Genomic DNA, 27,989 nt, shown 5'->3' on the forward strand with positions numbered 1-27,989 from the left:
CCTGCGGTAGCCAGCATCTGCATAATGTAATATTGGGTTAGAATTCCCATTAACTCTGGCCAGCTCGGTCTAGCCTGCTCCAGGCCTGCAGCTTCAGTTTCCCTAATTGGCTGTAATTGGCTACTCCTGAAAAGCACTTCATGAGGGACCTCTGGCCCCATCGCTCCCACCTTTGCCTGCAGGGCTACACTCAACTGCATGGGTGGCGCAGGTGAGACCAGGCTCTTCGCAGAAAATAAATCGCCAAGTGAAAAAATTTTAAAAAGTTCTCTCATTACAAAAAATATTTCTCCTTACAAATACATTTACATTAATATAAAGTGCAATAGATGAGAGGATATTTCTGTCCTTAAGGGGTTTAGCTTTCACCCCCCTTAGTCTAAAATCTTCAATGCCAAATAAAATTAAAGCACACAAAAGCTGTTCACTGTTTCAATACATATATAAAAAACTGCTGTTTTTCTGTGCATGGTACAAAACATGCTTGATGCACTTTACATTAAATTACAAACTTCTTAAAAACTTATATTCTTGCGAATATGATTTAATGGATGTTCCCTTGGACGATGTTTTTTGAGCTGCAGATGTACATGGAAAAAAAATGTTTTTTTAATCATAAAACCAGTGCCTGTTTTCATGAATGAACAAAATGACCAGCAACAAGCAGAAAGAAGAAGAAAGAGCAAACTGCAATGCCAGGTAGTATGAAATGCTACCAAACATGCAGAACTGTGCCCTAAAATGCAAAACACAGGAGCAACTTCCTCTCTGCACTCACCAATAAATATCCAGTGAAGGCATCGCATTAAAAAGCCAGGGGCTCCATTCTCAGAAAGCACTCTGCTTTGCATCTAGCTAGATAGATAACCACAGCCATGTCACACCCCCTCTTAACAGGGTCTTGTCTTAGGGAAAATGTGGAAGAACACTGAAATGCATACAAGCCTCTTAAAGGTCTTCTTAAAGTGTCCTTTGGGGAGGAGAGAGAAATGGAAACCATTCAAGCATTGTTTTTATTAATAAAAACCTGCCTGAAGAGTATTGCCATCTAGGGCACTCATGGCACCAAACTGATGGCATAAAAACTACTGCATTAACAGTTGAAATGCACAGAAAACTTCTGCAGACGCAAATTTAAACCCAGCAAGCTGTGGCAAAAGCACAGTAGCACCAGGTTGCCGCTTCTCCAGCACAGAGACAGAAACGCCAGTCAAAGCTGCACTACAGCGAGAAAATGCAAAATACACAAAATAATTTCAGATGGAAAAACACTACCGCCAGGCCGGTATCCTTCTGGTACAGAAACAGAGCCACGCTGACCACAGGAAACCACATAATATTAATCATCGTCAGTAAAGGAGGAAAAAGAATTAAATAAAATTCATATTCATGCCCCAAAAAAATGTTAATTAATTGCTGATCTTGGCCTCTAAGGCAAAAGCCCAACTGGCTCACATAAAGCAAGTCCTGATTTCACAGAGAGCATTTGCAAATGTTTAATTCTGGTAGCGAGAATGACGAGTTGCTTTTATCCCCGGCTCCTCCAAATGTGCTCCTCATCCGAGACTTCCTTTAAAGCAAGCGCCAAATTCTTTTTTTTTCCGCCCCCCCTCCCGCTTTTCCTCCGGCGTTTGAAAATGCAGATCAAAATGCAAGGGCTGCACAGAGGCATTACCTCATCTCTAACAAATAGAAATTGATTTTTTTTATATACCCCCCCCCCTTTTCTTTCTTAGAATAATAGAGGCCCAATACATGGAGTGGTGTTAGACAGACAATCACACAGGAGATCACAAGGCCAGGCTGCTTGGCAATATGGGGCTAGAGAAGTGTTTCTCAACCCAGTCCTCAGTGAACCACAGCCAGTCCACGTTTTTGCTACCTCCCAGCACCCAGCCAATCAGGAACACCGAACAGCTGGTACAGATGCGCTGGGAGCTGAGAGGAAGCAAAAACATGGACTGACTGGGGTTCGCTGAGGACTGAGTTGAGAAACACTGGGCTAGAGGGTCCTGCACCTCGTCTAATAGTGTAACACTGCTGAGTAAGAATATGTGGTTTTGCGCAACATTTGTGAAAACAGGAGAGTGGAAGAGAATTCAGCCATCCCTGCTGCTAACCTGAGCGCCGTCCTTCAGTTTTAATATGCACTCCATGGTATTGATGGTAATGACCACAGGCTCAGAGCCCAGCTTGGTCCAAGGCACGTGGATTCGCAGCTCATGGATGTGGCCGCTCAGGAATGTGAAAGGCAACTTCAGCTCCTGCGAACAGAAAAAGACAGCGTCGCAGGTCACAACGCGGGCCCAGCGAATCGGTACATCCAGCAGTTTGCGCGCAGGAAAAGGTAACGACTCATAAACTGCATTGTGTCACGATCGCGGGGCAAGCGAGCCGGAAAGCAGGCGATCGGAGCCAGGAAGCAGGGTAAAATGGGGATTTATTCCAAGGACTGGGACCGGGGAATCACGACAAGTAACATTAATGACGAGTCTGGGGAAGACGGACTCAGACGAGGACTAAATACAAAAGACAAGCCACAGGTAACAAGCCACAGGTGAGAACAATCAGGGCGAAACAGGAGGTAATGAAGTGGGCGTGGCACACATCAGGAGCGGACGGAGCGGGGCGTGACACATTGTTTTACCATTGGTATTTTAAAAAGAATAACCAATCAAAAGCAGCTCACAACATTTTATGGCACAATTATATTTTCTGTCATGAAGACTTATTTGTGTAAGCTGAGGACAAGTGTGAAGAAACTGGTCTGAAGCAACAAGCCAAAAAAAAATGCCCCAAGAAACCATAATGCCTACATAGCTCATTTTGTTTCTTTCTCTTTTTTCTGACCAGAGGAAAATAATCAAACATATTTTCAGGAATGGGCTGATGTAGATTTACTACATGTCTGCTTTAAACCCATATTGTTTCACTAAAAAGGCCATTTATAATGATTTCTCGTTGGATTATATACTGCATCCAAATTTGGGACTATAAAGAAACTACAAAGGGAAAAAATACCCACCAAGATTTTAAGATTGCATTACGCATCCAGAAAATAATATACTCCCACTGTACAATGGGGAAAAACTGCTTTCAAGAAGGATGCCCAATATGTTCTTTGTTTTGTCCCCTACTTGGGAATAGTCAGGAAGCTCTCTGGGGACAGAAAAATCCACCCTAATTCCATTACAGATTTAGGAGAATACTGGAACAAATAATGTCAAAATAATGAGGGTATTCATCCAAGAAATAATCACCTAACTACACTAATCTGTTGATCAGAGGGGGAAAAAATCTCATTACAGTTTATGCCAAATGCACTGGTAAATCTATGTTAAAAAAATATTCAATTGTCCACTTTAATACAATAAACAACAGCATCCCTGGTGTTCAAGGGCATCACATGACATGGTTCTAAGGTGGTGCACTAGTAGTACAAGCAGATCCTTCCCACACTGAAAAGCAGGATTCCACTACCTTAATTTCAAGATTTATTTCAACCTAAATATGAAAGAAACAATATAATCAGAATTAAAGATTTAAATAAATATAAAAGTGCAGATTTTGTACCAAAACAGAAAAATCCTGGGCTTCCTGCTGCATATATGAAGCAGTTAAAAATGAGAGCTTTTTCTGATGACCTTACACTGGCTGCCCATCTCCTTCCACTCTAGTATGCGACAGCCATCCGGCCCAAGTTGCCATTAGCTACAGCATACCTGCTCCAGCACATCCAGCCTCAGCTCCAGCTTGCTGAGAACCACATCCCCTCCCCACAGCGAGAGCTGCAGGTCTGATGGCTTCAGGTTCTTGATGTAGCGGTTCACATAGCTCATCAGGAGCGGGGTGACATAGGACTCCAACATGGTGGGACACCTTCAGTGCTATCAGGACAAGACAGAGCACTTTAAAACACTGACATAACGCACCAGATCTGCTTCCGTTTTATAGATGGCAGGTAGCAACAGAAGAGTAAACTATCTCCCATATTTAGAAACATGTAGTCAACTCAATATATCACTGTCCCATTACGCTGGATGTCTTGGGAGACGGTTTTATTACTAAGCCATAGCTACTACCTCTGGCCCTACTTTCTTGACATTATTATTAGTAACGTGATGCTATAAAGCTGATCCAAAACAGACGTGGGGAAGAGCACAAGTAAAAGCAGTTTCTGACTGGGTGATTGTGTGGATGTGGGGGTCTTATTTAAACACAAGCATGAAAGTCCTCTCGCATCAATAATTCAGCAACTGACAAACACAAACATACGGCCGGAATACAGTCTTAGTAAATACAACGGAGCGAGTTCATCTATTGGCTTGGAAATCCGTGCTGATAGTTCTACTTAAAGTTACAATGCTCCGTAAATGCATTTTTAATATTCCAGCTATTTTTCTGATTCTCACACTCTCTTGCCTAAACTTCGCTGTCGTATTTAAATAAAGGTGTTTCGGGGTGGCCAACCTTTCTTACCTGAACTAAACTATACGGCCGCTTGTTACCTTCGCGAAAGCTGCGAATCTCCCAGCCTGTGAAACTTCCCAGGCTTCGTTTGTGCAGGACACTGCAAAAGCATGTGAACTGAATAAACTCAGACAAAGAATTTACTAACAGTGGTGAGTTTTTTTCAGGTGAAATATCCATTTTAACCTATAACGCTTAACCAATCAGTTACCTTTAATTTTGTTAATGCTTTAAGCGGCTGCGATGTCGCGAGACACCCATAGCTCAAATCTTAGCGAGTCGAACTAAATTAACCTGACATATTAAAAAATGTACAAGTAATAACAGCTTACATTTAATGATATTCGGATGTATGGCAGCATAATTTAGATACTGCTTACTTGACTACTGTAATCTCTGGTAATTTCTTCCGTTCCACATTGATTCATCCCTTAACAATCTACATAAACACAGACTGAGAGGTAACTGCCAACACAATCGTGAACCTCTTCCGCGTGCGTTTACTTCCGGTATTTTGCGTGATGCAACTTCCTGTCAACTAAAGCGGGCGTGCCCACCGTTAGTAATGCAGAAGTGGGAGATCTATGATGTGGTATACGCATATATATATGCGTATATATATATTTTTTTTCTTATTTATTTTTTTAGGTTGTATTTGATTCGTAGAATAATTCCGAGTAGTTCTAAGTGGAGTCATTAATGTTAACATGAGATTAAAAGTTATCTGGATAGCCAAGTCAAAAGTTTTATTTGTAATATACACAGTGTGTACAGTCTAATTTTGATGAGCCTATTTATTAAGTTGTGGTCATGTTGGTCGACTACTTTGTTTCCTACAAACGACTTTTTTTCATGTCCAACAGTTCAAAAATGTCCAGTTCTGTATCGAGTTTGGTAAAGAAAAAATAATTGTACTAAAGTGATAAGGTTCGACCAAAAATTACCACTTTTAGACATAAACATTGCTCTGGTTCCATCCATCCATCGTCCAAGCCGCTTATCCTACTGGGTTGCGGGGGGGCAGCCCATCGCGGGGCACACTCGCACACCATTCACACCTAAAGGCAATTCAGCAACGCCAATTAGCCTCAGCATGTCTTTTGACTGTGGAGGGAAACTGGAGTACACGGAGGAAACCCCACGACGAGAACATGCAAACTCCACACACATGTGACCCAAGCGGAGACTCGAACCCAGGTCCCAGAGGTGCAAGGCAACAGTGCTAACCACTGCACCACCAAATTACATGGCCGGAAACTCTAGCTAACCGCACTGAACAAAAGGCTAAACTGCTTAATTATTTTAGAACTTGTGTGTCTTTTATGTTGAAAGAGTGTTTTAAAATATTTGAAAGATTTACTAAAATAACCTAAACGGTTTTCCCCAGGTATATTTAAAATTTGTGCCAAATCCTGCTATCCTATTGATTCAATGTAACAAAAGTAATATTGAGTTTTTTTTCCTGCAAACATTGCCATGTCCATTATCTGTTAATGCCCTCATGTCCTCCATCTCTATCATGATGGCAATGTCAAGTAATTTTTCCCAACCTCAAGTAAACCACCTAACACTTCATTGCCAGCAAGTAGCATGCTGTCCAATTACCAGTTTTAAACTGGTCATTCTATAGATCAGGGGTGGGCAATCTTATCCAGAATGGGCCGTTGTGTGTGTGGGTTTTTGCTGCAACTCCCTAATTAGATTACTAATTAGAGGACTGATTGGCTGAAGAGTCCTCACACCTTGGTTTGAGCAGCCGACCTAAAGGTTACCCCTAAAACCTGTGTACACACCGGCCCTTTGCGGATAAGGTTGGCCACCGCTGCCACAGGTAATTCTCCAACTTCTGATGTTCTGCCATGTTGCTCCACGCGGGCTGCAGCAATATGAAGAGAGTGAAACATTCAGCCTTAAATTCTTACAAACTTTCTCGCTGTGTTTCAGCATCTAGATGATTAATCAATGTACCTAACAAGCTTCGTATGAGTGACCCAGTTCAAAGATAGACAGAAGTGTACATTATGTAAATTATATATCTGTCAATACTTGAAATCCTGTCATGATATTTCTTTTTATAAGCCCCTTTATTTTATCTTGATAACCACTGTTCTTCAACTTAAAGATTAGTCTGCTATCAGTGTGTAATACTTCAATGGCAAAGCACTAAAAGAAGATTAACCTGGACACATTAATCTGCAAAGATGCAGCCTATATGTGTGCTGTGCTTTGGGTGTAAATTGTGCGACTGTTCAGTGACTGACTTGATCTTTTGATCCCTGCAACAGCCAGTAGGGGCTTGCCGGGAAGTGTTCTACAACTGAATTCTACACCAGTTGTCAGTTTAAAAAATTATGTGTAATCATTGTAATTCACATATTTATATTATTATCAGTGTGGATTATAGCCCTTAGTGTTTTTCCTTAAATACAGAATTTGAATTATCATAAAACAGTTTCACAAGATATATTCATAGCATGATTAGTAATTACATTTTGATTCGTCAATTTTATGGTATGATAAATATTGAATAATAGTAATAATAAAATAATAGTTCGATCCCTTCTGGGACATGAACTGATAACCTTTTGGCTTCACATGCATTACATTAGGATGCAAGAATATACGCCGTCATTTTTTTTGCAATGATCTGTGTTTCATTTGACTATATTCTAATGGCCTGCAGTTTATGTAATGCAGCAGTGTCTCGTCTTGCGCTCTAGGTGCGTGCAGCGAGAAGTAAATATTATGGAGTGTCCGTCAACCCAACCAATCCCTCCGCCTCGTCAGATTTTGGATTTTGTTCACCGGGAGGGGGGTCCCCCTCGCCTGAAGGGCTCAAACAAATTTCTGGGGGTGGGGTTCAGGCTGTAGTTTTACTACCTGGCTACGTTCCTGGGCGTTTGGACATAAACGAAATATCTGGCGGGCAAAAACGTCATGTTAATATACATACCAATTGATTAATTCCTGGAGGACTACGTGGTTCCGATCTAGAATACCTCTCAGCATCCAAACAAAAATGTGTTTTCATCACGGTATCAATTCAGTGGTCAAACGCGTAACTCTAAAACTTTCACACTGTTTACAATGTTTAGAGCAATTTAAGTAACACCCACGATCGACTAAACCTCCCTGCCATTATCAGCAAGGAGAACGCTCACCAGAGTCAAACACATAAACGGTCATGTCAAAAGCAGGAAATCTGACAACTCCTATTTGCTCCTTGTTTAAACTCCACTTCCTTGAATTTCCATATAAATAAAAAATGGTTATGGTCTCCATTGCTTCTCAGCCCACAGCTTAACCCCAGCGGGAAAGGTTATATTCATTTTTGTGTGCATTAAGGCTTTGGGGTAGGAATAAAACAAGTGGCTTTCATTTAGCGATAGATTAAATATCAATCTGGGATGGGGTTCACGCGCTGCGTTTCCATCTATGAGTGTCACCGTACTTACATGGTGTTTAAATCTGATATTAGCGAGGGGCAACGTCCTTGCTTTGAAACTTAAATTGAAAGCCATTTATTATTGTCTCATGCCATTTTTTCCTTCCCTTTTCCATTTTTTGGGGTGGCGGCATATGCTCTACCCATCTTAAATCTGAGTGCATTACTCTCAGGCGAGAGCTAAGTTCGTGATTTAGCCTTCCTCGATAATGATAAAAGTACCTTTGTCACATGTGTACATATATTTCCTTCTTTCTCACTCAGACACTGTACAGTTAAGTCCTGGTAATAAATATATATGTTTATATCTTCAATCAAATGTTGTACTTATACCCGCAAATTGAGTCATCAAAACTGTCATGCCACTATTTTTTTCCAATAGCAAAATACAAAATATTATTTTCCAACCAAACAAAATCACCGTCTCATTTTAAAAATTGTACATTTTTAAGTAAAACTGTTTATGTTCATTTTAAACGGCAGCTTAATTGTCGTCAGTATCGGAATGTACGATTAGTCAACAGACCAAAGAGTACGACGGGGTATAGTGAATTCTGGGCACGTTAAATGCACACCGGCGAGCTATACGCCGCTTCATGTCATACTGTGGGGAAAAAACTTGATTTTCACATGTTTAAAGCCCTGTTTGTCGTCATAAAACAAACTCCAGTTGTACATTAATTGTGCATTAATTAGTACCATAGTCAAACGATTATCGAGCATCATTTCTAAAATCACATTTTGATGGCCTACCTGGTAAATGCTGAAATATTTCGTTAAATTTTATTGCATATAAAATATAAGGTTTTCTTGTAAATATGACAATTGTCAGTCTAATTATAAGTGCGCTGAAATTGGATGGTTGTGCATTATGCTTTATGCGGCACAATTAAACACTTTTGAAATATATTACTAATAATAACAATAATAATAATAACAATAGTTATAATAATAAATATTATTATTGTACAATTAACTCGACGAACTTGGCTTAACTTGGACGTTTTTTTAGTGGTAACGCTGGGCAGTTACCAAATATTGAATCACCACGGTTAATAGTTTTAAAAATCAAATTTACGCTATTTTGTTTAATTTATCAAAACATAACCTTTTTGTCGCACAGTAGGCCTATTTGTCGCAGGTGTCCTGCGAACAGTTAATTGGATGGGGCATTACATTTTATGGGCAGTTAAATAAAACTGCTAAAATGTGTCCGCTGACGTTATTCTTTCGTTTACATGAGCTTTAAATTGTGTGTTATCCATTCATATTTCATGATATAATCAATATTTGCCTCGGATGGTGTATATGATCTTATTCATTAATAGGCTTATGCATTAATTAGCTCGATCAATAATTTTAATTTATATTAGTAATAGTAGTACCAACATATTTATAATTGTTGTTGCAATTATGACACTCTTGATATTGTTTATAATTTCCACTTATTATTTCAACTTAATGGAATGCAGTATACGATATTTTATTCACTTTCCTAAATAACAACGAAGAATCTACATGTCGTGCAGTTCCTCATTTCAATCGTGGACGTTTGTTGAAGCGCAGTACTTGAATTAAGGTTTACGAGGTGTGTCAACATTACTACCGCAAAAGGGAACCGAGCGGTTCCTGTTTAAAAAGACGCTGTTGACCGCAAGAAAATAAACCCTTCCTGTGGTAACTATCACAGTTTTTATTTTTTACAGGGTTGTACAGTAAGAATATGGTAGGGTTGAAAATCATGATCTGCATTTCAAACAGGAATCTGCCCTTTACAAATTTCACACGTATAGCCTGTATAACGCCGGTGCATTTGTAGGTCTCTTACTGATTTTTTTTGTACATTCTTAGTAAAAGACAAATTCATCTTGCTCTCTCACTTTAATTACTTAGGCTTATTGGCTGCTCAGAAAATGTTCTAGTTTGGGCCTTCAGAGAAAAATAGCGAAGACGTCCTGTGGCCTACGTAGCTGCGTGTGTTGTGTAAGTTGCGCTTGTTCTTGCGTCCGTTTACTAATCACTTTAACAAGGCTTTTCACATACGCTTTGTCGCCGCAAGAGATTTTTTAACCAGTTTTATATCTGTCTGCCTCCTTTACTCTTCCTTAATTAAGTCCAGAGCTTTTATTTTCACACGTATCTGCGACAGTGAGACGTTTTCGTATCATTGCGTATTCCGCTAATTGCCCCCCAAAATGACCGCGTATCTAAAGCCTTTATCCTGTCACGAGGGGATGGGTGTTAGAACTGGGGACGCTGAAGTCGTTCCAGGAAAGAAAAAAATAGATGTGTTTTGCAGGTTTGTGCTTGGCGGCGCGCTCAGATTCAGTGAACAAAAATGTTAAATGTCTTCTGTCATAGAGGACATAATTACGCAAACCGTCGACCTCAAAAGATATTTTTACATCCTCGGCATTAACAAGTTAAATGAAAATTCTTGGCGTCGTCAGCGATTTCAGCCACTTTTAGAAAGTGTGTAAGATGTTTGTTTTGCATTTACAAGTGCAGAGGGTTAATATTGTGTTTTTCATATAGCCCGTTTTCAATTTTCACAGAAGACATGTAAAGTATTCGATATAATCGTAGGACTATAGTAAAAATACTAGATTATTTTCGACTACATAGTGTACCTTACAATGAAATGTTAACATACTATATACGGAAATATATATGAAATAGGCTTAAGGTAGCGGTGGCTTGCATGCTAATGGAACGTGAGCGGTAAGCATTTTGGTTCTGGTTACTCTTGTCGATCTACTGCTGCTGCTGTTAATCATCAGACAATACGCAGTCACCGATACATATGCCAGCCCCCCGGCGATGAAGCAGAGCATTATTAAAATTATGTTCAATGTTTTCCACATAAATTTATTATTGATGGAATATAATTTAGTTAAAGCCTACTTACTCTATCAAGGTACATGTGCAGTGATTTAGCTGTAAAATGCACCAAGTCAGCTACTACAACTACTACTTATAATAACAATAGCGTCTGGGCGGCCTACTTCTATCTCTTTAGTTAAGTAAACATTCATTTGCTATGTTCATCGATAAGCTTTAAATGTCTTATATACATAGACGAGGTATGTGTTCATTTATCATTTGTAACGACTATACCTTTTTTAGCGTCCTTGTTAATACTAGACCAATTTATTCTCTGCCTGGTTAAAATAGTACTGATTTGGGAAAAAAAAATCTCAATTATTTTGTTACATATTGTAATCATTTTGAAATTAGCGAAAGTAACGAATATGTGATTGATTCAAAAGTGCAGTGCACGCAACAGAATGAGAACATTAAAAAAAGCAATTCACAAATATATATAGGCTATATTCTGAATTAACCGCCAAAACATGACTCCATAACATATATAAAACGAATGGTAAAACAAACAAAATTTCTTGCCTCACAATTTCTGTCATGCTTTAATCCCGATTTACACCCTACAAATAAATATGTCCTAAATGATAAAAAAAAAAACATAAACAGTAACATTGTTGTATATTTATTGCACGAATCTGGAACACCTCGCAATCAACAGCCTGTAAACTGTAAGAAATGCATCCAAAGTGATTTGTAGTCATATAGCGATTCGTCTTGATACAGGTCGCACACTCGTGTTAGACAGGATAGGAAACCTGGCGAACTTTCCGGGAGACACTGAAATGCATCGATTGCAAGTTGAGTGCAGGTGCTGGCGCTTCGACATTGGAAAGGAAAGAATATCTAGACAGCAACATCATATATGTATATATAATTTTGTGATATAAATGTATATACTTTTTACCAAGTGATGTTATTGTTTACATTTCCAAAAAAAAAATACGTAAATCAATAGCCATTACAACTTTACAAATAGGTTTTCTTTATTTTTTCTTCATAAATAACATGGTTTCAGCCAAGCACGTGGTAATTCCCGGAATGTCAGGTGGTGCCCGCAAAATAACTTTCAAACCGATGCAAAAAAAGGTGCACAATTAAGGAATGGTGCTTTAATAATTCCCACCGTCGTGTGTACAGTCGTTTATTATGGGTGATCATTGCAGGTATTCATTCCAAAAGGTTTAATAAAATATGATATTTGTAGTTCACCCAAAAAAGAAACGAACTAAACAAAATAGTACCATTTTCCAGCGCGAATAGTAAACTTTCTTTATTTCTAAAATACAATTTGACATATGTCCATCATTAAACAACATTACCTCTTTTTACATTTTCATTTCAAAGACTAATAAGAAGCAGTATTTACAGAGGATGCGACAGCTTTGGTATTTAAACGATAGGTCGAAAAAAACGGTCACCGGTGATGCTCTCCTCTCCCCTTGTTCAAAGTTCGTCAGTCCATTTCTGAAGCGTTCATAGCGGTCCTCAGAGCATTTGTCTTGTCTTCAAAAAGTCGTTGATGTTTTAGTTCTCTTGTTTTTTTTTCCTTCCATATTTTTTTTAGATGTGGAGCCTTTGTGGCTAGTAGTCCGGAGCGGGAGTATGCGTCAGACTATGCCGTCGCAAGTCACAGTTGCGCCGAAACACCTTTCCGCAGCGGTCACAGCTGTAGGGCTTGATGTCTGTATGGGTGAGAAGGTGAGTTTTCAGATTACTTCTTTGATTAAAGGTTCTTCCGCATGTGGGGCATTTGTGAGGCGATTCCTGTTTAGATTTGAAGCAAGCAAAGGATTATTCCCTTTAATTGTAAAATAATATATTTGTGTTCGTATACACAAAAACACAATAAGCAAAAATGTACAAACTGAGGGACTCTATGAGATTATATAAAAACAGAAACATTTAAAAAAGAGCGTTAAGAATGTGTATTGACGCCTAACGCAATGAGATTCACTCCATTATGACGAAAGAAAATGTGCACAAACGGCTTACCTGCATATGTAATGTTTTGTGGACGGCTAAAGTTCGAGACTGGCAAAATCCCTTCCCACATTCTTGACACTTGAAAGGCTTTTCTTTGGAATGGATGTATCTGCAAATCAACACACGGATGGGATGCAATCAATGTTTTGCTAAGTTTGCGCTTGTTTTGTAAACGCTGAACGGAGCATTGCAATAAGAACTTTTTATGGGGCCGGTAGTCGAGCATTACTGGGCTGTAGCGCCCTCGTCGAACGCACCAAAAACTACAGGCTGACCCAGCGGAAAATTGATATCCCCGACCGACTAAAATGAACCTCTTTCCCAAATACATTGCGTTTTTCAGTTTTTCTTTTAAATAACTGTCAGTGACAGCAGAATTTAATTCATTTTACGATTGCATATGTGTGACAGCATAACATTAAAAACAACACAATAAAAGAGTCATTACTATAACACGGGGAGCAATTTCACTGGCAAATCTAACTCTGGTTACTTCATACTAAGGCTACAGCCGTAGTCATAAAGTCATAAATGCGACAGCCTTTTTCAACTCACCTATGGTCTCTCAGGTGATCTTGTCTTCTAAAGGCCTTGTGGCAGATATCACAGGTATACGGTCTTTCGTCGGTGTGGGTTCTTTCGTGGATGAGCAGGTTGTATGATTTGGTGAAATGCCTGCCACAAAACTTGCAAATAAATTCCTTTTTTGTCTTCGACGGCAGCCTTCCTCTCGTCGGTTTTCTGTCCGGGGACAGTTTGTTTAGCTCAGAAATCGTGCTCCCGAGGCCAGCAGTCAGCTTGGAAATGTCCCCCGATTTAGGAGGGTCCTCCTGGGTGGCTGCTATGGCGAGGTTGGCAAAGTCAAAGCGCGGCCTGTCTTTGTGCAGGGACGGGATAACGTGAGCGATAGCGCCTTGCTTCGGATGGAAGAGGTGCGCGGCAAACGGCAATACCGGCAGAGGAAACCGCGGATCCACGAGGCCTTGGGCACCTGCCATTTCTGTGATGGTTGACCTCAGTCCCTGCATGTGCGGGTAGGCCAGAGTCCAGTGGTTCATGTGCATGGTTTGTACAGCACTGAGACCGTAAAGTCCCTGCAGCTGATCGACTGCCGCGGGAAAGGTATTAACAGCCTGGAGGAATGAGTAGTTGGTGAGCTGAAGCGACGGGTGGAGCGGGATCGGCGCCGGTAACGCTTTACTTCCCATTTTCAGCTTCGCAGACGAACCTCCTGCTGAAATGTCCTTACAGTTCCTGGGTAACAAAATAAATTAGTTAGCTATTACATCATTATGTAGAACGTGTCACCATTTACAGGTCTGGTTTAACATGACGTGCCACTGAACACAACATTAACATTAATGACATACGACACATAACATAAGAAGTTAATTTCAAAAGCAAATAAGTAAAAATTACAAACCGCAAGGAAACCAATAGCCAATGAAACAAAAATAACAGCATATCTGGACACGCTTCTCTAATTAAATACATTAGTGCGTTTATCAGATAGGATTATTAGCCAATGACATTATAATAATCACCATTTAGGCCTAATTTTTCTTTTAAATCTTTATTTAATTTCCATGCCTTCAACATTAATTTATAGACGAGGCCCGTCCAGAAGGCCAAAATAAATCGTTTGTGGAAATTGCAACATTTAAGAAAATCCGAAAAAAAAAATAATTCAGACGTAGGCCTAAGGGTATTGCGTAGTTTCCCCGCTATTTAATAGGGAAATGCAATTTTTGTAAAAACCCATTACTCCACACTCGGATGAAATAGTCTATTTAAATTTAGTTATGGAGAAAGACATCTGTCGGATGCTCAGCATTGTAAAGGTCGGTAGGTGCTGTTATAAAGAGCACAAATTAATTAATGAGCTCGTGTCTGGAGTCTAATGGGGGTCTGAAGCGGCGCGCAGCGCTGTGATTTTTCTTAATCCAGCGGCAAGTCATTCATCAAGACTGACGAAGGAGAGAAAGGAAACACCTCCCCGGCGGTACAGAGCGGCAATTAAATTAGGCCGACACAATATGATGTGTTCCAGGTGGGGGGGACATTTCAAAAAGTCCCATTACACTTTTTTGTGGAGTTAAAAAGCACTATCGCCTTGCAAGTAGACAATAGATTACTCAGAGAAAACAACTCCCACGTAAAGTTGCCTTTATACAAGTAAAACCTCCAAATGTGTCTATGCAAAACGAAATTTCGATTCAGCTTAATTTTACGCCCTATAAATGGCAAGCGCGTGTATTGTAATAGACGCCATTGCAGCAAAAGTTTTCAATCCTAATTTTATGGTACCTCACTGTTGTAGGCCTACTTATATTTTGGAATCAGTGTCGGGTCCAGTAATAATCACTTTCTGTTGTTTCTGTTGGCAGAGAAGTTAATTACTTATACATGTCGGACCATGCATGTTTTATCGGAACTGCAGTGACATGGTTGTTTCATAAATGCTGTCGCACTGTACGTCGCTGGTGAAATTAATTTGCAGCAAAATAATGCAGCCGTTACTGACGTCCTCCCGCCAAAGATTTTTTTTGTCTTCGGCGGCCTCATGGACTCGACACCATACCGGTGAATTGAGTTAATGAGATGCGGACTGTCTGACAGGTCCTGGGCTTCATGTGAGCTAGTGGAGCGGAACAGCAGATTTAGGGTAACACGTTTCCACAAGTTAACTCCACCGCTGTAGTACTGAATACATCTATCCTTTAATCTGCTTCCCTGACTCGGAATTACCTAAAGCCGACAACTAAAAACTTAAACTATTTCGTATGAACACCTGACAAAGTAAACCACCGTTGAAAGTTTGCAATTGAAATGTTTTCTTAAACATGTGTTCTTGATAAACTACCTGTCCTATATATTTATTCTGGTTGAATATAAGCAATGGCTCACTCGTATCTACTGTCAACATTTTAGTGTCAGGGTTATTAAATCATATACGTTTCGAACAGATGACATTTCATGGCACTTCAAACGAGCATGGATTAAAGTGCCACGCAAAAGGAACGATTATGTTGGTGACGTAAGATTTATGAAACATTAATTCAGGAGACTGTAATTTACTGTAACTTACTTTTGCGCTACAAGTTCAGCTCAGTAACTCCCACGAAAGCTGCTACAACCACGTTCTGTTATTAGCAATAAATATTTGCTTATTCCTCACGGTGTGCATGACCACACATGATACTAAATCTACTTTAGAAATAGAAAATTGTTGTTAAAACAGTACTACTTAGTTACAATGCGATTTTGTCTACAACCCATGTTAAAGTTACGTCAACATTTACAGCTCTTCCTCCAAACGCTTGACTACAAGATTTAGTGACGGAAAAGTTCTGAATTAGAGTTCGCTTCACTGAAACGGCAGTTCTTTGCATGTAATCGTGAATGACGGTTTGTCTAAGGTTTGCGGGCTTGGTAATTTGTAAGCGTTTGACAGATGTATTGATTTTCGTCCCTCTTGCCAGTTTTATTGAAGTTACACGAACTCTAGATTTGGTGTTTTCTGTCAGGTTAGCCTGCGTGTCATTTACATAAAAAGCTCACCTAATTATATGTTTCCAGTTTTTAAAATCGTATTCGGTTATTACGCTTCTAAATGTAATATTCTTGTTACATTCTGCAATTGCACCTTGTTACTTGGTAAAGAAGTTTAAGTAGAGTCCAGTGCTGTGTTAAACAGTATCCACGCATATTTTATGGGGCAATGTTAAACATGCATTTACACATTTTTTTTATCTTACCCCCAGTAAATCGATGCAAAAAGTCGACGGCAGAGTGTTCTGCAGTCTTTCGGTAATCCACAATGTCTACGGTTAGGCGACGAACTCCAATTAAACGTCAGCAAAAGCCTTCCAAGTTCTTCCATATACAGTTCATGGTTGCTTTTAAAGCTAAATACTCTTAGACGTTAGACTTTGCACATGTTTTGAAAGGAATAAAAAAACAACAAATTGGCTCAGAGTGTAGAAGATTACATTTGCTACAGGACTCAAGACAAGACCAACAGAGTCGCGTGCTCTCTTTGAGTCGGACTTGAATGCGAGCTGTGGGCTGCAGGTCCTTCACTTTTTAGGGCTCGGGCACTGGCTTAGCGGTCCCGCCCTAGGACACGCCCTCTCCCAGTGATTAACTCCAATGCTCTTCTCTGTTTATTTGTGTTTGGATAGCAACTACAATTCGAGGGGACATCGTTCAGCTCAGCTTGCATCTGACACTTTCAAATCGCCACTTTAATTTTTTTTTTCAGGATTCGGCTTTGCTGGAGAAATGATAAGATAATCAAAAAAAAAATGTCTTATGAATGACAGCTCATTTCCATTAGCGGATGTTTAAAGTTTCAAGGAATTGTTCATCATGAATTACTTTTTTTTGTGCTTTACAAATTAAGTGCCATAGGTTCTAAAATCGTGTTTTAGCGTTTTCCTTGGAAAATAATTTACAATGGATGTCCTTTGTAGATTCTTGGACTATAATGTTATTGTCTTTGCTTGTTACTACCTAAAACACATTGCTGTGTGTGTGTATGTATGTGTGTGTGTGTGTATTTGCACATTTATATGTATATATGTATATATATATTTTTTATAAGCGAGTATAGCTTAATTTATTAATTTATTAATTTCAGTATTTGTTGTTTTTTTTTAATAAACCTACGACAAAAACCAAAGAGCTTGCGAATGTTTGAAGACACGATCTTTGCAGAATATTTATACTGATAACTATTTTATTTCACCTCTCTATCTTTGCAACAAAAATCCTTTTATCGTTCATTTGCATTTTTTTTTGTGGCGAGCGTATGTACATATTATATACACGCACAAATAACTTTGCGTGTTTCTTCCATTAAGAGCAAATTTGTTTTACAAAAAGCATTAAAGGACACTAATAATAATATACTTTACAATGACGTAGAATTCTCTGTGCACAAATAACACATACATTTCAAGGTTTATATATATATATATATATTTAATCACTGATCCGATGCAATCAATTAAACGTATATGGTTTTCTTATTAATATAGTTAGTCAAACATAAAATTGTATGTTTGTAAGATGGTGATTGAACATTAAATTGAATTTGAGGTCAATTTCATTGAGATTATGGGAAACATTTGGAAAGTGTTTACAATGTACGAAGCATTTGACATTGCGGCATTTTTATTATTTTGTTATTTATTTAATATGTTTGTCGTCAGATTAATTACGGCATTGTTTATAATTAATTAGAATACATTATGGAGCTTAAATAAAATTAACAAGGCAGTGAGAGCTATCGATTAAGTCAATATAAAATTACATGAATAACATATGGAATATTAAAGCATTTAATGTCAACTAATTTGTGAGTTGGAAAACGGTACTCCAACACACATCGCGAGGGAAATAAAACCATTCATTTAGTTGTGTACAAATGTTAATGTGGTATTAAAGCACATTAAAATAAAATAATTATAAGAATTACCTATAGATGAATTCTTGTTTTTGAACACACTGTAAAATCTTTGTTAATCAATTCCGCGTTTGTTTGCAGTTCTCGCTACTTCTGGGTGACTAATCAATTTTTGAAAGGAAAATCCAGAACGTGCCATTTGCTTGTGTATCAAAAAAGCCTGAGAACCCTATGTAGGGATTGTTCGAGTTTTATCACACCTTTTGAACGATTCGTCTGCTCTGATGCATAAATTAAAATTGCAGGGAATATGAAATCTGAAACGAATGTGATTATATTGGAACATTTCTAACACGAAATGAATGTCTAGTTCATTTAAAGCAAAATGCTTTAGGAAAGATTATGAAATATTCATTAAATGACCAAGATTAAAGAACATACAATCAGTTGAGCAATGTCTGTTCTCACCGAGTTGGCTGCATATTGCAGGATTTCGAATGTGGCATAATTTGTAAGAATAAGATTCCCAAAACGAGAGCCATGCTTCATTGTGTTTAAAATGTAACGTCTGATCCAAGGTACATTCCTCAGTATAAATTGCTAGCTGGTAAAGGATGGAAGCCGAGCAACCTGCAGCAGCACATCTGTAACCGGATTTTTGCGATGACCGAAAATCGGGTATATAGCGCCGCCTACCGACGAAAAAAGAAGAAAAAACAAGCAAGGAATGAACTATTTTTAGAGTTTTTTTTCTCAAGAGACATCGTTCATGTAATTTCTGTTAAGATTTGTTCGATCTCCATAAAAGTGAAACGCCATGATCATTATATAGTCCGGTAAGTCAAACTGCTATCGTGTTTAGAAGTGTAACTCATAGTGATTTTTAGACCTTTATTTCGTTTTCTACTAGGTACTAATTATGTATGTTTATTAAGAAAAGTCTTTGATCGATGTACCATTTGGTTGTGTGGGTGTGGGACAATTGAATTTAACAAAAGAAACAATAATAAAAGTATGTTTTCTGTGTCCATAAATAAGTTCGTATATAAAATGGATTCTATTAAATAAATATATTTTTTCTACAGCGCCTGTCTGGTTATAAGCTTAAACAGTGAATTTAACTTTATCATTTAACAACATTATGAGTAAATACATTCTTTTAAATGGAAAATAGTTTATGCTGGTTACGACTTTAATATAGGAATGTCAATTTATTGCGTTTAATGTAGCCTTAATTAATGTACCCGTTCCCCATTAAAAGTGAATCGATATATTTCGTGCTTCGGGATGTGATCGTTAAAAGTTTCTGACACAAGACACGGTTGAGTCCTGTAATTTTCATGTACAGTACGGAAAAAAACACAAACCGACATCAATTGCTCGGAAGACCTATAGCTAAATAATATCAAAAATAAAAAAAAACTTCCATGAGCGACGTTCGTACATAATTCTTACATGATGGGAATTTTAAAACTGTAATTGAATTCTTGTTATCCAGATACAGAAAAACGTGCGTAGCTGAGACAAGAGTACTGCTAGTGTACTTTAAATTGTTTGCATGGTATCGTTGACGTATTATAGAAAAGGAGAATATTCCATTCCCCCTCCTACGCACAAAGCATTGAATTATTTTTAATCTATTTGAAAAAGTATGATTCAGTTCAATTGAAAAAGGTGATATGACGGTCATTTTAGATAACAATAAGACGTGCTGTCTCATGATAATATTGTTGCATTATATGGCATTTTGTTTATATACATTCGAGATTATGATATTATCCAACCAGCCGTCTTATAACCTTTTACTCAGTTCAGAGAGCGGAGGTCTTATTCTTTGATAAACTTAACAAGTAAAATTCTCTTTATTTAAACACATTATTTCAGTTACCTGAAAATATGAACAGCCTTTACTGAAGTATTTGAAAAACCTTACACAGAACAAAAAAGGGAAGGGGGGGGGGGGGCGAACTTTTGTATTATTTGTTAAAACGAGGCGATTGTATATAATGCATAACATAGCATTATTCTGTTTTAATATTTACGCAGAGTATAAGAGTTCAGTTTCAGCTTTCAGTGTTCCGATGTTACAAATAAACTATATTCATTAATCAGGTAATTTGATGCAACCGTTATTTAATTAACATCATAATACAACAAAATATGACGTTTATCCTTGACGAAAAGCCTGCATTACAATAACAGATACCTGGAGAATTTTTATTTTATTTTTATATATTTCTACACATTACATATAGTTATTATACAAGGTAAGCAAATGGTCTGTATTTTTAGGCATTTAAGCAAAAATGTGAGGTAGGTAGGAAGTGATACGTAAAATGTTTTCGACTAAGTACTACAAATGAGAAGGTATAGATACTGGAAAAGAAATCTTGTTTAAATAAACAATAGAAAAGTAGTAATGATAGTTATGTTCCATGATGCAAGCTGATACCCAACATCCGTTCGAAACTACATTTCAACTTTGTTTTGATCGCAGTAACATTTACATTTTTACAAATATCGAAAGCAATATTAACCTTTTCAACGTGCACATTACGGCACCCACCGCCCAGCTGCTTGCGAAGATGAGCGACGTAAAACAAGATTTTAGGGTTAAAAGAAACAAGTCATAGCGCAATGACATGATACACTCCCGTTCACCGTTTCCTTATAACCTGTCTGCCTAATGTCATCATCTTATGTTAGCCTATGTGTTTTACAAGCATTTAAAAGTAACAGTCAACACACTAAAACATGAGTGGAATTAACTTGCGCGTGGGTCATCTCAACGCGATCCTATCAGACACCGCGCGCAGCACATTAACAAAACTTTAGAAAAGAAAGGTCAACAAAGATGTATAGCGGAAGATTCAGAGAGAATTCCCAGAAATATTAGATGGTTAGACTGCTGAAGTTGCGCTACACAGAGTATATTTGTCTCGCTCCAGAGAGCAGACACGCCCAGGCACTCAGCCTGACTACGCGCTAATACCGCATCCAGCCCCCTCCCAAATCTGTAACTGCAGTCGCTGAGCGTGTGGGTGACCCTGGACGGACCGCAATCTCTAATCACAGACGGACGTGACCGCTACCATCGCCCCCGGAAACCCGATCAATCAAACCGTTCTCTGCAGATGACGTCGAGCTTCCGCAAAAATTAATCGCACACGCAAAAAAAAAAAAAAAAAAAACGGGCACGTGAGCGCGCATGCATATTAATCGATACTAATTGTTAACATGAACTTTGCGAACAAGCTAAGACCTAGGCTAAGAGAACATGAAAATTTTGCTCTGTCGTTTTTTTTTTTGTTTTTTTTTAAATTGATTAACCGTAGTAGCCAAATCTGCAAATGAAGAAGTCCAGGGTCCACTCTGTGTACAATATTGTTTTGTTGCTTTTTTTAAAATATAAAACCAACAAAGAATATTATATTAGATAAAACCTATTTAAGTACCAGCTACAGCTGCAGTCATCCTGAATGCGTGATGCAGTAGGCATTGCTCTGTAATGTGGTGCTTCTCAGCCAATAGCATAGATGGTACCTGCAACAAAACCACCAGCCCTGGGGTATGATGTATGAAGCTCCTCCGCGCCCACTGTACACGTAGGGAGATTCGGGTACATGGGCTCGGAGAAGCGAAGCTTCCGGCTCTGTCGTGTCCCAATGCTTCTTGTCCACTGCTCTCCACTTGACCCATAAATAATCCACACAAGGTCTATTTAAATGACCGCATTTGCTTCCTGTTACTCTTATTGTTATTCTACTAAGGCTGGATGGTGACAGTTGGGTGTCAAAGCCACATCGTGTTTTGACGACGTGATGCGATGAGGCCTTTACGCAGATGATAAAAAAGAAACTAAAATCTGGCAGGTGAAATTAGACCGTCCTCAATACACTCTTAAACGTTGACATAATGCCATTTGAAGGTGCAGACCTGTTTTTAATAATGATTCATTTGCAGTTTAGTAGATGGTAAGATTGACTTTTAGGATCTGAAATGAGTTAATGTCACTTTCAGTGACGAGAAACCAAGAATTTAGGATGTGGTAGATGGGATTAACGAATTGCCCTTCGTGTTATTAATTAACACTGTTGTCCTACGGATAGATTCTAAATTTTTTTTACCTCTATTCACTATTCACAGAAAGTTGATTAAAAAAATCCCAAAATTTTACCTGAGGCACATCCTTCTCGTACACGCAAGCGTCTCTCCCATAACGTCTGATGATGTCTAAGGTCTGTCTTTCACTGACGTAGGCTCGCGTTCTTGGTTCCAGACTTGGCTGCGTCTCTTCGAGTGAGCGAGACTTGACAGGATGTCAGGTCCTCGGCGGTAACGACGGCAAGTTAATGTTACCTGCTGTGGTTTGGAAGCCCCCAGCTCTGCACCTACACCCTCACTCATCCTGCCCAGATCTCTCTCACAATGGCTGGTTTTTCTGAAGCCCCCCCTCACCACACCTCATATCATACTTTTTCAATCTTTGATGCTTTTTTTTTCCAAGAATGTTTTTCTGAACTTTTCTTGTCGTGGAATATTTTCAGTGTTCCTCTTTACACTGGGTATTATTTTTCATACACTTTTGCAAGAAATGGTGCGCTTTGGTGTTTCGTCGCACGGTAATTGAGATGAACATCAAATGCCACTGAGTTGCAGTTACTTGCTTCCAGACAGTAAAATCAAACTGGTTGAGCATTGTTCATCTCCAGTGTCTCCTGTGTTTATTATTATGCGGCTCAAGGGTTGCAGTTGACTCATAACCAAAGAATGATGGGTGTAATAAAAAATATATTTTTGTACACTTCTGCCAGATTAATCAGAGCAGAAAGAGAGAAGATGTAACTGCTGTTATTTGTACACGACCATCGAGATCATAAATCTCATTATTTTTACAAAAGGACAAATACATCAGAGATGTGTGTATTTTAATATAAAAAACTATGTGTCTGAACATCTCCATTATCAGGGATTGGCAGCATTGTGGCCAATTTAAAAGCATTCCAGTGACTTTTGTGTGTTTTATTTGTATTTACACAAAATTATCTGAATATCCTTCAATCTCGTAATTCTGAAAACATCGGAAATATACTGGTTACATGAAATCGTGAATTTCCCACTGACAGTCTACAACATCACTAATATCTTCTCATTTGTGGTCTGTGTTCTTCGAATTGGCCACCATTTCAAAACCAGGGGTTGGGGCTGGGCTTTACATGCACTACTGTGATCAATTCATATTCAGGGTGAGTTGCCAGCAGTTCAGTTACTTCGTTTCTGAATTCTGCTTGCCACCTGTCTTTGGATGTTCTGTAAGGACAGCGCATGCCTCTGATTGGCTCTAAATCTCCAAAGCCGTGGTTTGAAATGATGAGAATGTCAGACGTGGCAAACTGAATGCAGTACAAAGGGTGACCTCCAGGGGTAGTGAATTCAGATACATTTCTCTTAGGGGACAGCTGGGTAACAAAGTCGTTAAATGACGTGCCTTAAGCATAAGGCATTTAGCTCATGTCCCAGGAGGGGACCTACTTTAGAACCCTTGAACAAGGCACCTAACCTGAATTGCTCCAATATAATATCCAGCTGTAAAATGATTTGAATTGTGTGCGCTTTGGATAAAAGTGTCAGCCATATGTTATATACAGCCTGCTCTTCAGCATTAGCAATAATTTGATGTCTTCAAGGATGGTTATACATTTATATTGTTTGAAACACCAAGTTTAACTCCTTAACCACTACAGCAAGCCAGATGTCAGTGCTGGAAACATAATATTCTCTTTCTAGCCAAGGATCAAAGAGAGCGTCTTATGTTAATGCACACATCGGCCATCTTTCTTACATCAAGGGAACCACACTGACCAAACAGCTCCGAAAGGCAAATGTAAAAACATCTCATCAACTTCACGGTGCAAAACTTTATGAACTTTAAAAAAGACTGACATGGATAACTGCCCACACCCATGTGCAGGAAACCAGAAATTCTCAACAATATGTTAAGGTTTCTGCATGTTCCAAAACAGAAGATGGCTGTTTCCAGACAGGGGTGGTGAATTATGCGCCGTCTAGCACTACCCAAATGGATACCATCATGTTACAAGTGTCAACAAACTGGGACTTTTCTCCTGGTGCACGTTAAAAGTACGATCAAAAGATTGTAGTTAGAATAAATTCTCCCTCAAATACTGCACCTGTTGATTTTCTAAGTTTTATAAACCAACATACATAGCATTATTGGAACAAGTGTTTTATAAGAAATTGTACCCAAAAATATGAAAGAAAATAAATTACAGACAACAAGTGTATATTTTTTTCTTTAATACTTCACTGACATCGTTCATGACAACATGTCCACGTGGCGGGAATTAGCTCTGTATCTATCATCGCTTTACCATCAGCAGATTTCCGTTCCTCATGCGTCAGTTCTAAATGTACCACTGTTTGACTTCTGCCCATGTGCTATACATGGAGTCTGCTTGTCTTCCAAAGACACGTTTTTTGGAATGGATGTGTTTTTATGGAAATAAGGCCCTTATATGTCTCGATTTAACCGACCTTTTGATATTTATTGTTCTCCACTTGAAGTCTATTTTAGAATTTTTTGTGTTCAGCTAGGACTCAGGATGATCCTTTTCTTCCTAAACGTGGCTTGGCTTAGCAACAGCAGAGCCAGAAATGATAGCCTGGGTGGGCCGGCAGAAAATCAGGTGGGCTAGTCCCATAGCAATTCACTTGGAGACAAAACCACACTACAGACTCAACAACATATATTATTTTCTGTTTTTAAATGATCCGTGGCTCAAATGGACAAAGAGAAAGAAAAATGTATTTGCCAACAGTACATTTCCAAATAGTACATTTCCTCCAACTGATCTAACCATGTAACACATACCTGAGAGACACAATCGTTTCTGTGTTACTGTATCGCTCCCTGTGAACGCTGAATGGGGGGGCGCAGGACGGGGTCTGCTGCAGTTGCCTTGAAGATTTGCAGATGAGCTGATTGAGGCTTCGCAAGGTGTTCGAACAACAGTGACTGAATGCTAACAAATCTGTTTAGTTCCAAAATGTAACTGCTTATACTTGAAACCGTTTTAGGTTAAGTTTCTTCTTGTCTGTCTGACAGGAGCAGATGTTCTGACAAGGCTGTAGGTTTGGTTTCAGCATTGGTAAGGAGCAAATCCTTCCACAACCTCCAAACACACCCACACACACACACACACACACGTAAAAATGAATGAAGCTCGCTTTGCACTATATGCTTTGTGCTGTCAAGAAATTTTCCACTGACACTGTACCACGTGCAAAATTATACCGAACATAATCCTTTGAAATTCGCACGATGTGCACTTACAATTAACAAATCGAACGATATTAGTAAACACTCACTGGACTCCCCTCACGCGCGGCTGCACGCTCCCATTTGCTACTGGGAGTCACAAACCTCGAGCTAATTTGCATATCAGGGTAGGTTTCAGTACATATTTTAGTTTAGTTGTTTCCTTCCCTCGTCTCCTCCGTGAGCTTTAATAAGGACAACAATGCGCTACTGAATCAGACAAGGAAGAAAATGAAACACTGTTGGGACTCACCCTTACTTTCTCACAACAAATTTCAGCAGTTAAATGTTTTACCTTTAATTCTACTCTGATGATCTTACCGTGAAAATGATGTGTCTGCTCCCGGCAGGCAAAATAACCAACTTGAATCAACCTGTCTGCATTTTTAAATTTGAGATTGTGACACTAAATAATTAAAACTGCTGTTTGTCCATGTGATCAGACGAATTTTATGCATCAACCTTCCAGCCACCAACCATGGTTACATGGGCGCTGAGAGCCCATCCAAGACAGCGCAGGAACCTCCCAGGATGGGGTGCCAGTCCATGAAATAGCACATATATACACACACTCAATTTGTTGGGCGTTATGCCAAACAGTCTAATTGCATGTATTTGGACAGCAAGGGAAAACGTGCAACCACCACACAAGCAGAGCAGGTTCACACTCGACCTTTGGGGGCGTGAAGCAATATCGTCTACCTAGCGAGCCACCATGCTGACCGCAAAACATACATTTTTAAGTTCAATTTACATTAAACCGTCATCAAAATAAGATGTTTTACAGTGCATTTATGTATTTGTAAATTTAACCCTATAATTAAATATTCAAGGACATTCACCAGGATAAGCAGCAAGAAGATGGATAGGCCTACATGATTAAAATACTGTTAAGAACTGTACTTGTTTGAGTAATAAACAGTCAAGTAATTCTGTCATAAGTATGTCCATCTATCAAATGTGAAATACATTTATCAACAGATGCAATAACTTATGTAATGGATGCATAACTCCTTGGTCGGGGGTTCAACCCGGTGCCCACTGTGTTCGTACTTTTACCGTGTTGTATGGGTTTACTGCCGCTGTTAAAAACGTGATTACGCAAACGCATCTCCAAACTATTCTTATTATGTTTGTGAATCCACGTACCCTGTGGTATACGATATCCAGTCCAGAGACAACGTTGTCTGCGCATGCGCACGGAACTGTGCCGTTCTGTGCATATAGGTCTGTAGTAATTTTAACAATTATTAATTGTTAAATGTCAAATTGCACATACCTAAAGTAAGGTTTGGTGGACAATTACAATAATTCGAGAATAATACCAGGAACGAGCTTTTTAAAGACTAATCAAGAACGGTAAAAGTATTTGTGATCGCAGGTTAACACGTAAGAGCAGACTGGTCGACACAGAGGGAAAATGAAAACAGTTTTTAAAATCCCACCTACATTTTAAGCATCTCTAAATTTGCATTAGAAAGTGCACAGATCCAATCAGTTTCCAGACTGACATCTTATCTTCAAGATGAAAACAGAAAGGAAAATGTATGAATGGAACGATGAATGTATCTGGCTGATCTCAAGGAAATAAACGTACCTAATATCCCAAAATGTCCCCTCACCCATCGTTAAGTTTTTAATTAATGCCTCGCGAATTCACTCCCACACGTATGCTTGCATAGCAATAAGTGCAAACTGCTTAAACGCTTTGACAAGGTAAAAACAATAACGAAACAGCATTAAAATCAAATGAATAACCACTGCTGTTAAATAAATCAACAACGCGGCATCTGAACTACTGGATGGTGCTGAGCATATAAGCATATAAGGAAGGATCTGAGTGTTTAATGAGTGTTACGCCTCACCACGCTAACCCACAATGCTCCACGTTCGCACATGTTTACTTCCTACAGCCACGGAACGGTGTGTGGAAATGGAGGGTAGACGCCTGTATTGTCCAATAGGGGGACAACTGGAGGAATCGCTGTCCAATCAGAAGAGATCAGTGCGTGGAGGGCCGTCCCCCGTGGAGCAGCATGTTCGGAAGCGCGCGCCGCCTACGTCATGGGATTGTCACCAACGAGACAGCTGGGCAACCGAGTATGAAACTTGACTAGAGTTGGCAGTAATATCCCTCTTAATTTTATATTTCAGGGTAGAGCATCGCGGTGTCTAAAGGACTATTTTTCCCTTTCCTAAGATTAAAAAAAAATGGAGCCGTCAGCGCCGAAAAGGTGGGTGATAAAAGCGGCGAACCCACATTTGCTCGTGCGACGGGCTGAACTTCGTTTGTCCAGTGTTGTGATCCTTTATGCGTCCCTCCCTGCCATTTGTATCATGTCCCCCCTTTTTAATGCAGTTGGCTTTGCGGGATTGGTATTTTAAAAAGACAGTCCTATTTGCGTTAAACTCAGTCTGTCACGGTTACAATGGCCGTGACGCCGCCAGTGGCCGCAGCT

At 39.1% G+C, this 27,989-nt stretch overlaps 3 protein-coding genes across 17 annotated transcripts in view; 1 reads left to right on the forward strand and 2 right to left on the reverse strand.

Annotated features, from left to right (window-relative positions):
* Positions 1–4,975, reverse strand: part of LOC111844242 (intermembrane lipid transfer protein VPS13B) — a 212,138-nt gene extending 207,163 nt beyond the window's left edge. For 10 of the 13 annotated variants that reach the window (XM_072716827.1, XM_072716830.1, XM_072716826.1 and 7 more), the window contains exons 1-4: positions 4,851–4,975; positions 4,480–4,570; positions 3,723–3,887; positions 2,121–2,264 (exon numbers count right to left, since the gene is read on the reverse strand). In XM_072716827.1, the coding sequence (XP_072572928.1) occupies positions 2,121–2,264; positions 3,723–3,869 (291 nt within the window). In that variant the 5' untranslated portion in view covers positions 3,870–3,887; positions 4,480–4,570; positions 4,851–4,975. Of the gene's footprint in view, positions 1–2,120; positions 2,265–3,722; positions 3,888–4,479; positions 4,571–4,802 lie in introns of all 13 variants that reach the window. The other 3 variants (XM_072716822.1, XM_072716821.1, XM_072716820.1) reach the window with 3 other exon arrangements.
* Positions 4,976–11,760: 6,785 nt separating this feature from the next.
* osr2 (odd-skipped related transciption factor 2) lies at positions 11,761–22,440 on the reverse strand. 3 transcript variants are annotated; one of them, XM_023811588.2, is made up of 4 exons: positions 22,369–22,440; positions 13,337–14,035; positions 12,791–12,890; positions 11,761–12,562 (listed from the first exon to the last, which is right to left on the reverse strand). In XM_023811588.2, the coding sequence occupies exons 1-4, from the start codon at positions 22,407–22,409 to the stop codon at positions 12,380–12,382; spliced, it is 1,023 nt and encodes a 340-aa protein (XP_023667356.1). In that variant the 5' UTR covers positions 22,410–22,440; the 3' UTR covers positions 11,761–12,379. The 3 variants fall into 3 exon arrangements, with proteins under 3 accessions (XP_023667356.1, XP_023667348.1, XP_023667368.1); XM_023811580.2 differs by lacking the exon at positions 22,369–22,440 and adding an exon at positions 16,540–16,876; XM_023811600.2 differs by lacking the exon at positions 22,369–22,440 and adding an exon at positions 16,540–16,867 and having other exon boundaries at positions 11,761–12,480.
* A 5,130-nt stretch (positions 22,441–27,570) lies between these two features.
* stk3 (serine/threonine kinase 3 (STE20 homolog, yeast)) overlaps positions 27,571–27,989 on the forward strand; it is a 54,964-nt gene continuing 54,545 nt past the window's right edge. Inside the window, exon 1 of the mRNA XM_023814201.2 lies at positions 27,571–27,764. Within this exon, the coding sequence (XP_023669969.1) occupies positions 27,742–27,764 (23 nt within the window). The 5' untranslated portion in view covers positions 27,571–27,741. The remainder of the gene's footprint in view (positions 27,765–27,989) is intronic.

The sequence above is a fragment of the Paramormyrops kingsleyae genome, chromosome 9 (genome assembly GCF_048594095.1).
Source record: "Paramormyrops kingsleyae isolate MSU_618 chromosome 9, PKINGS_0.4, whole genome shotgun sequence".
Classification (NCBI taxonomy): Eukaryota; Metazoa; Chordata; class Actinopteri; order Osteoglossiformes; family Mormyridae; genus Paramormyrops; species Paramormyrops kingsleyae.

What these genes read in the sequence shown, in the direction of transcription:
- osr2 (XM_023811580.2), bottom strand. Translation starts at nt 16,664, where the DNA reads ATGGAAGAACTTGGAAGGCTTTTGCTGACGTTTAATTGGAGTTCGTCG. An exon ending in GATCACCTGAGAGACCATAG is followed by an intron (nt 12,891 to 13,336) that starts GTGAGTTGAAAA and finishes GTTGATTTGCAG; the next exon opens with ATACATCCATTCCAAAGAAA. An exon ending in ACAAAACATTACATATGCAG is followed by an intron (nt 12,563 to 12,790) that starts GTAAGCCGTTTG and finishes AAATCTAAACAG; the next exon opens with GAATCGCCTCACAAATGCCC.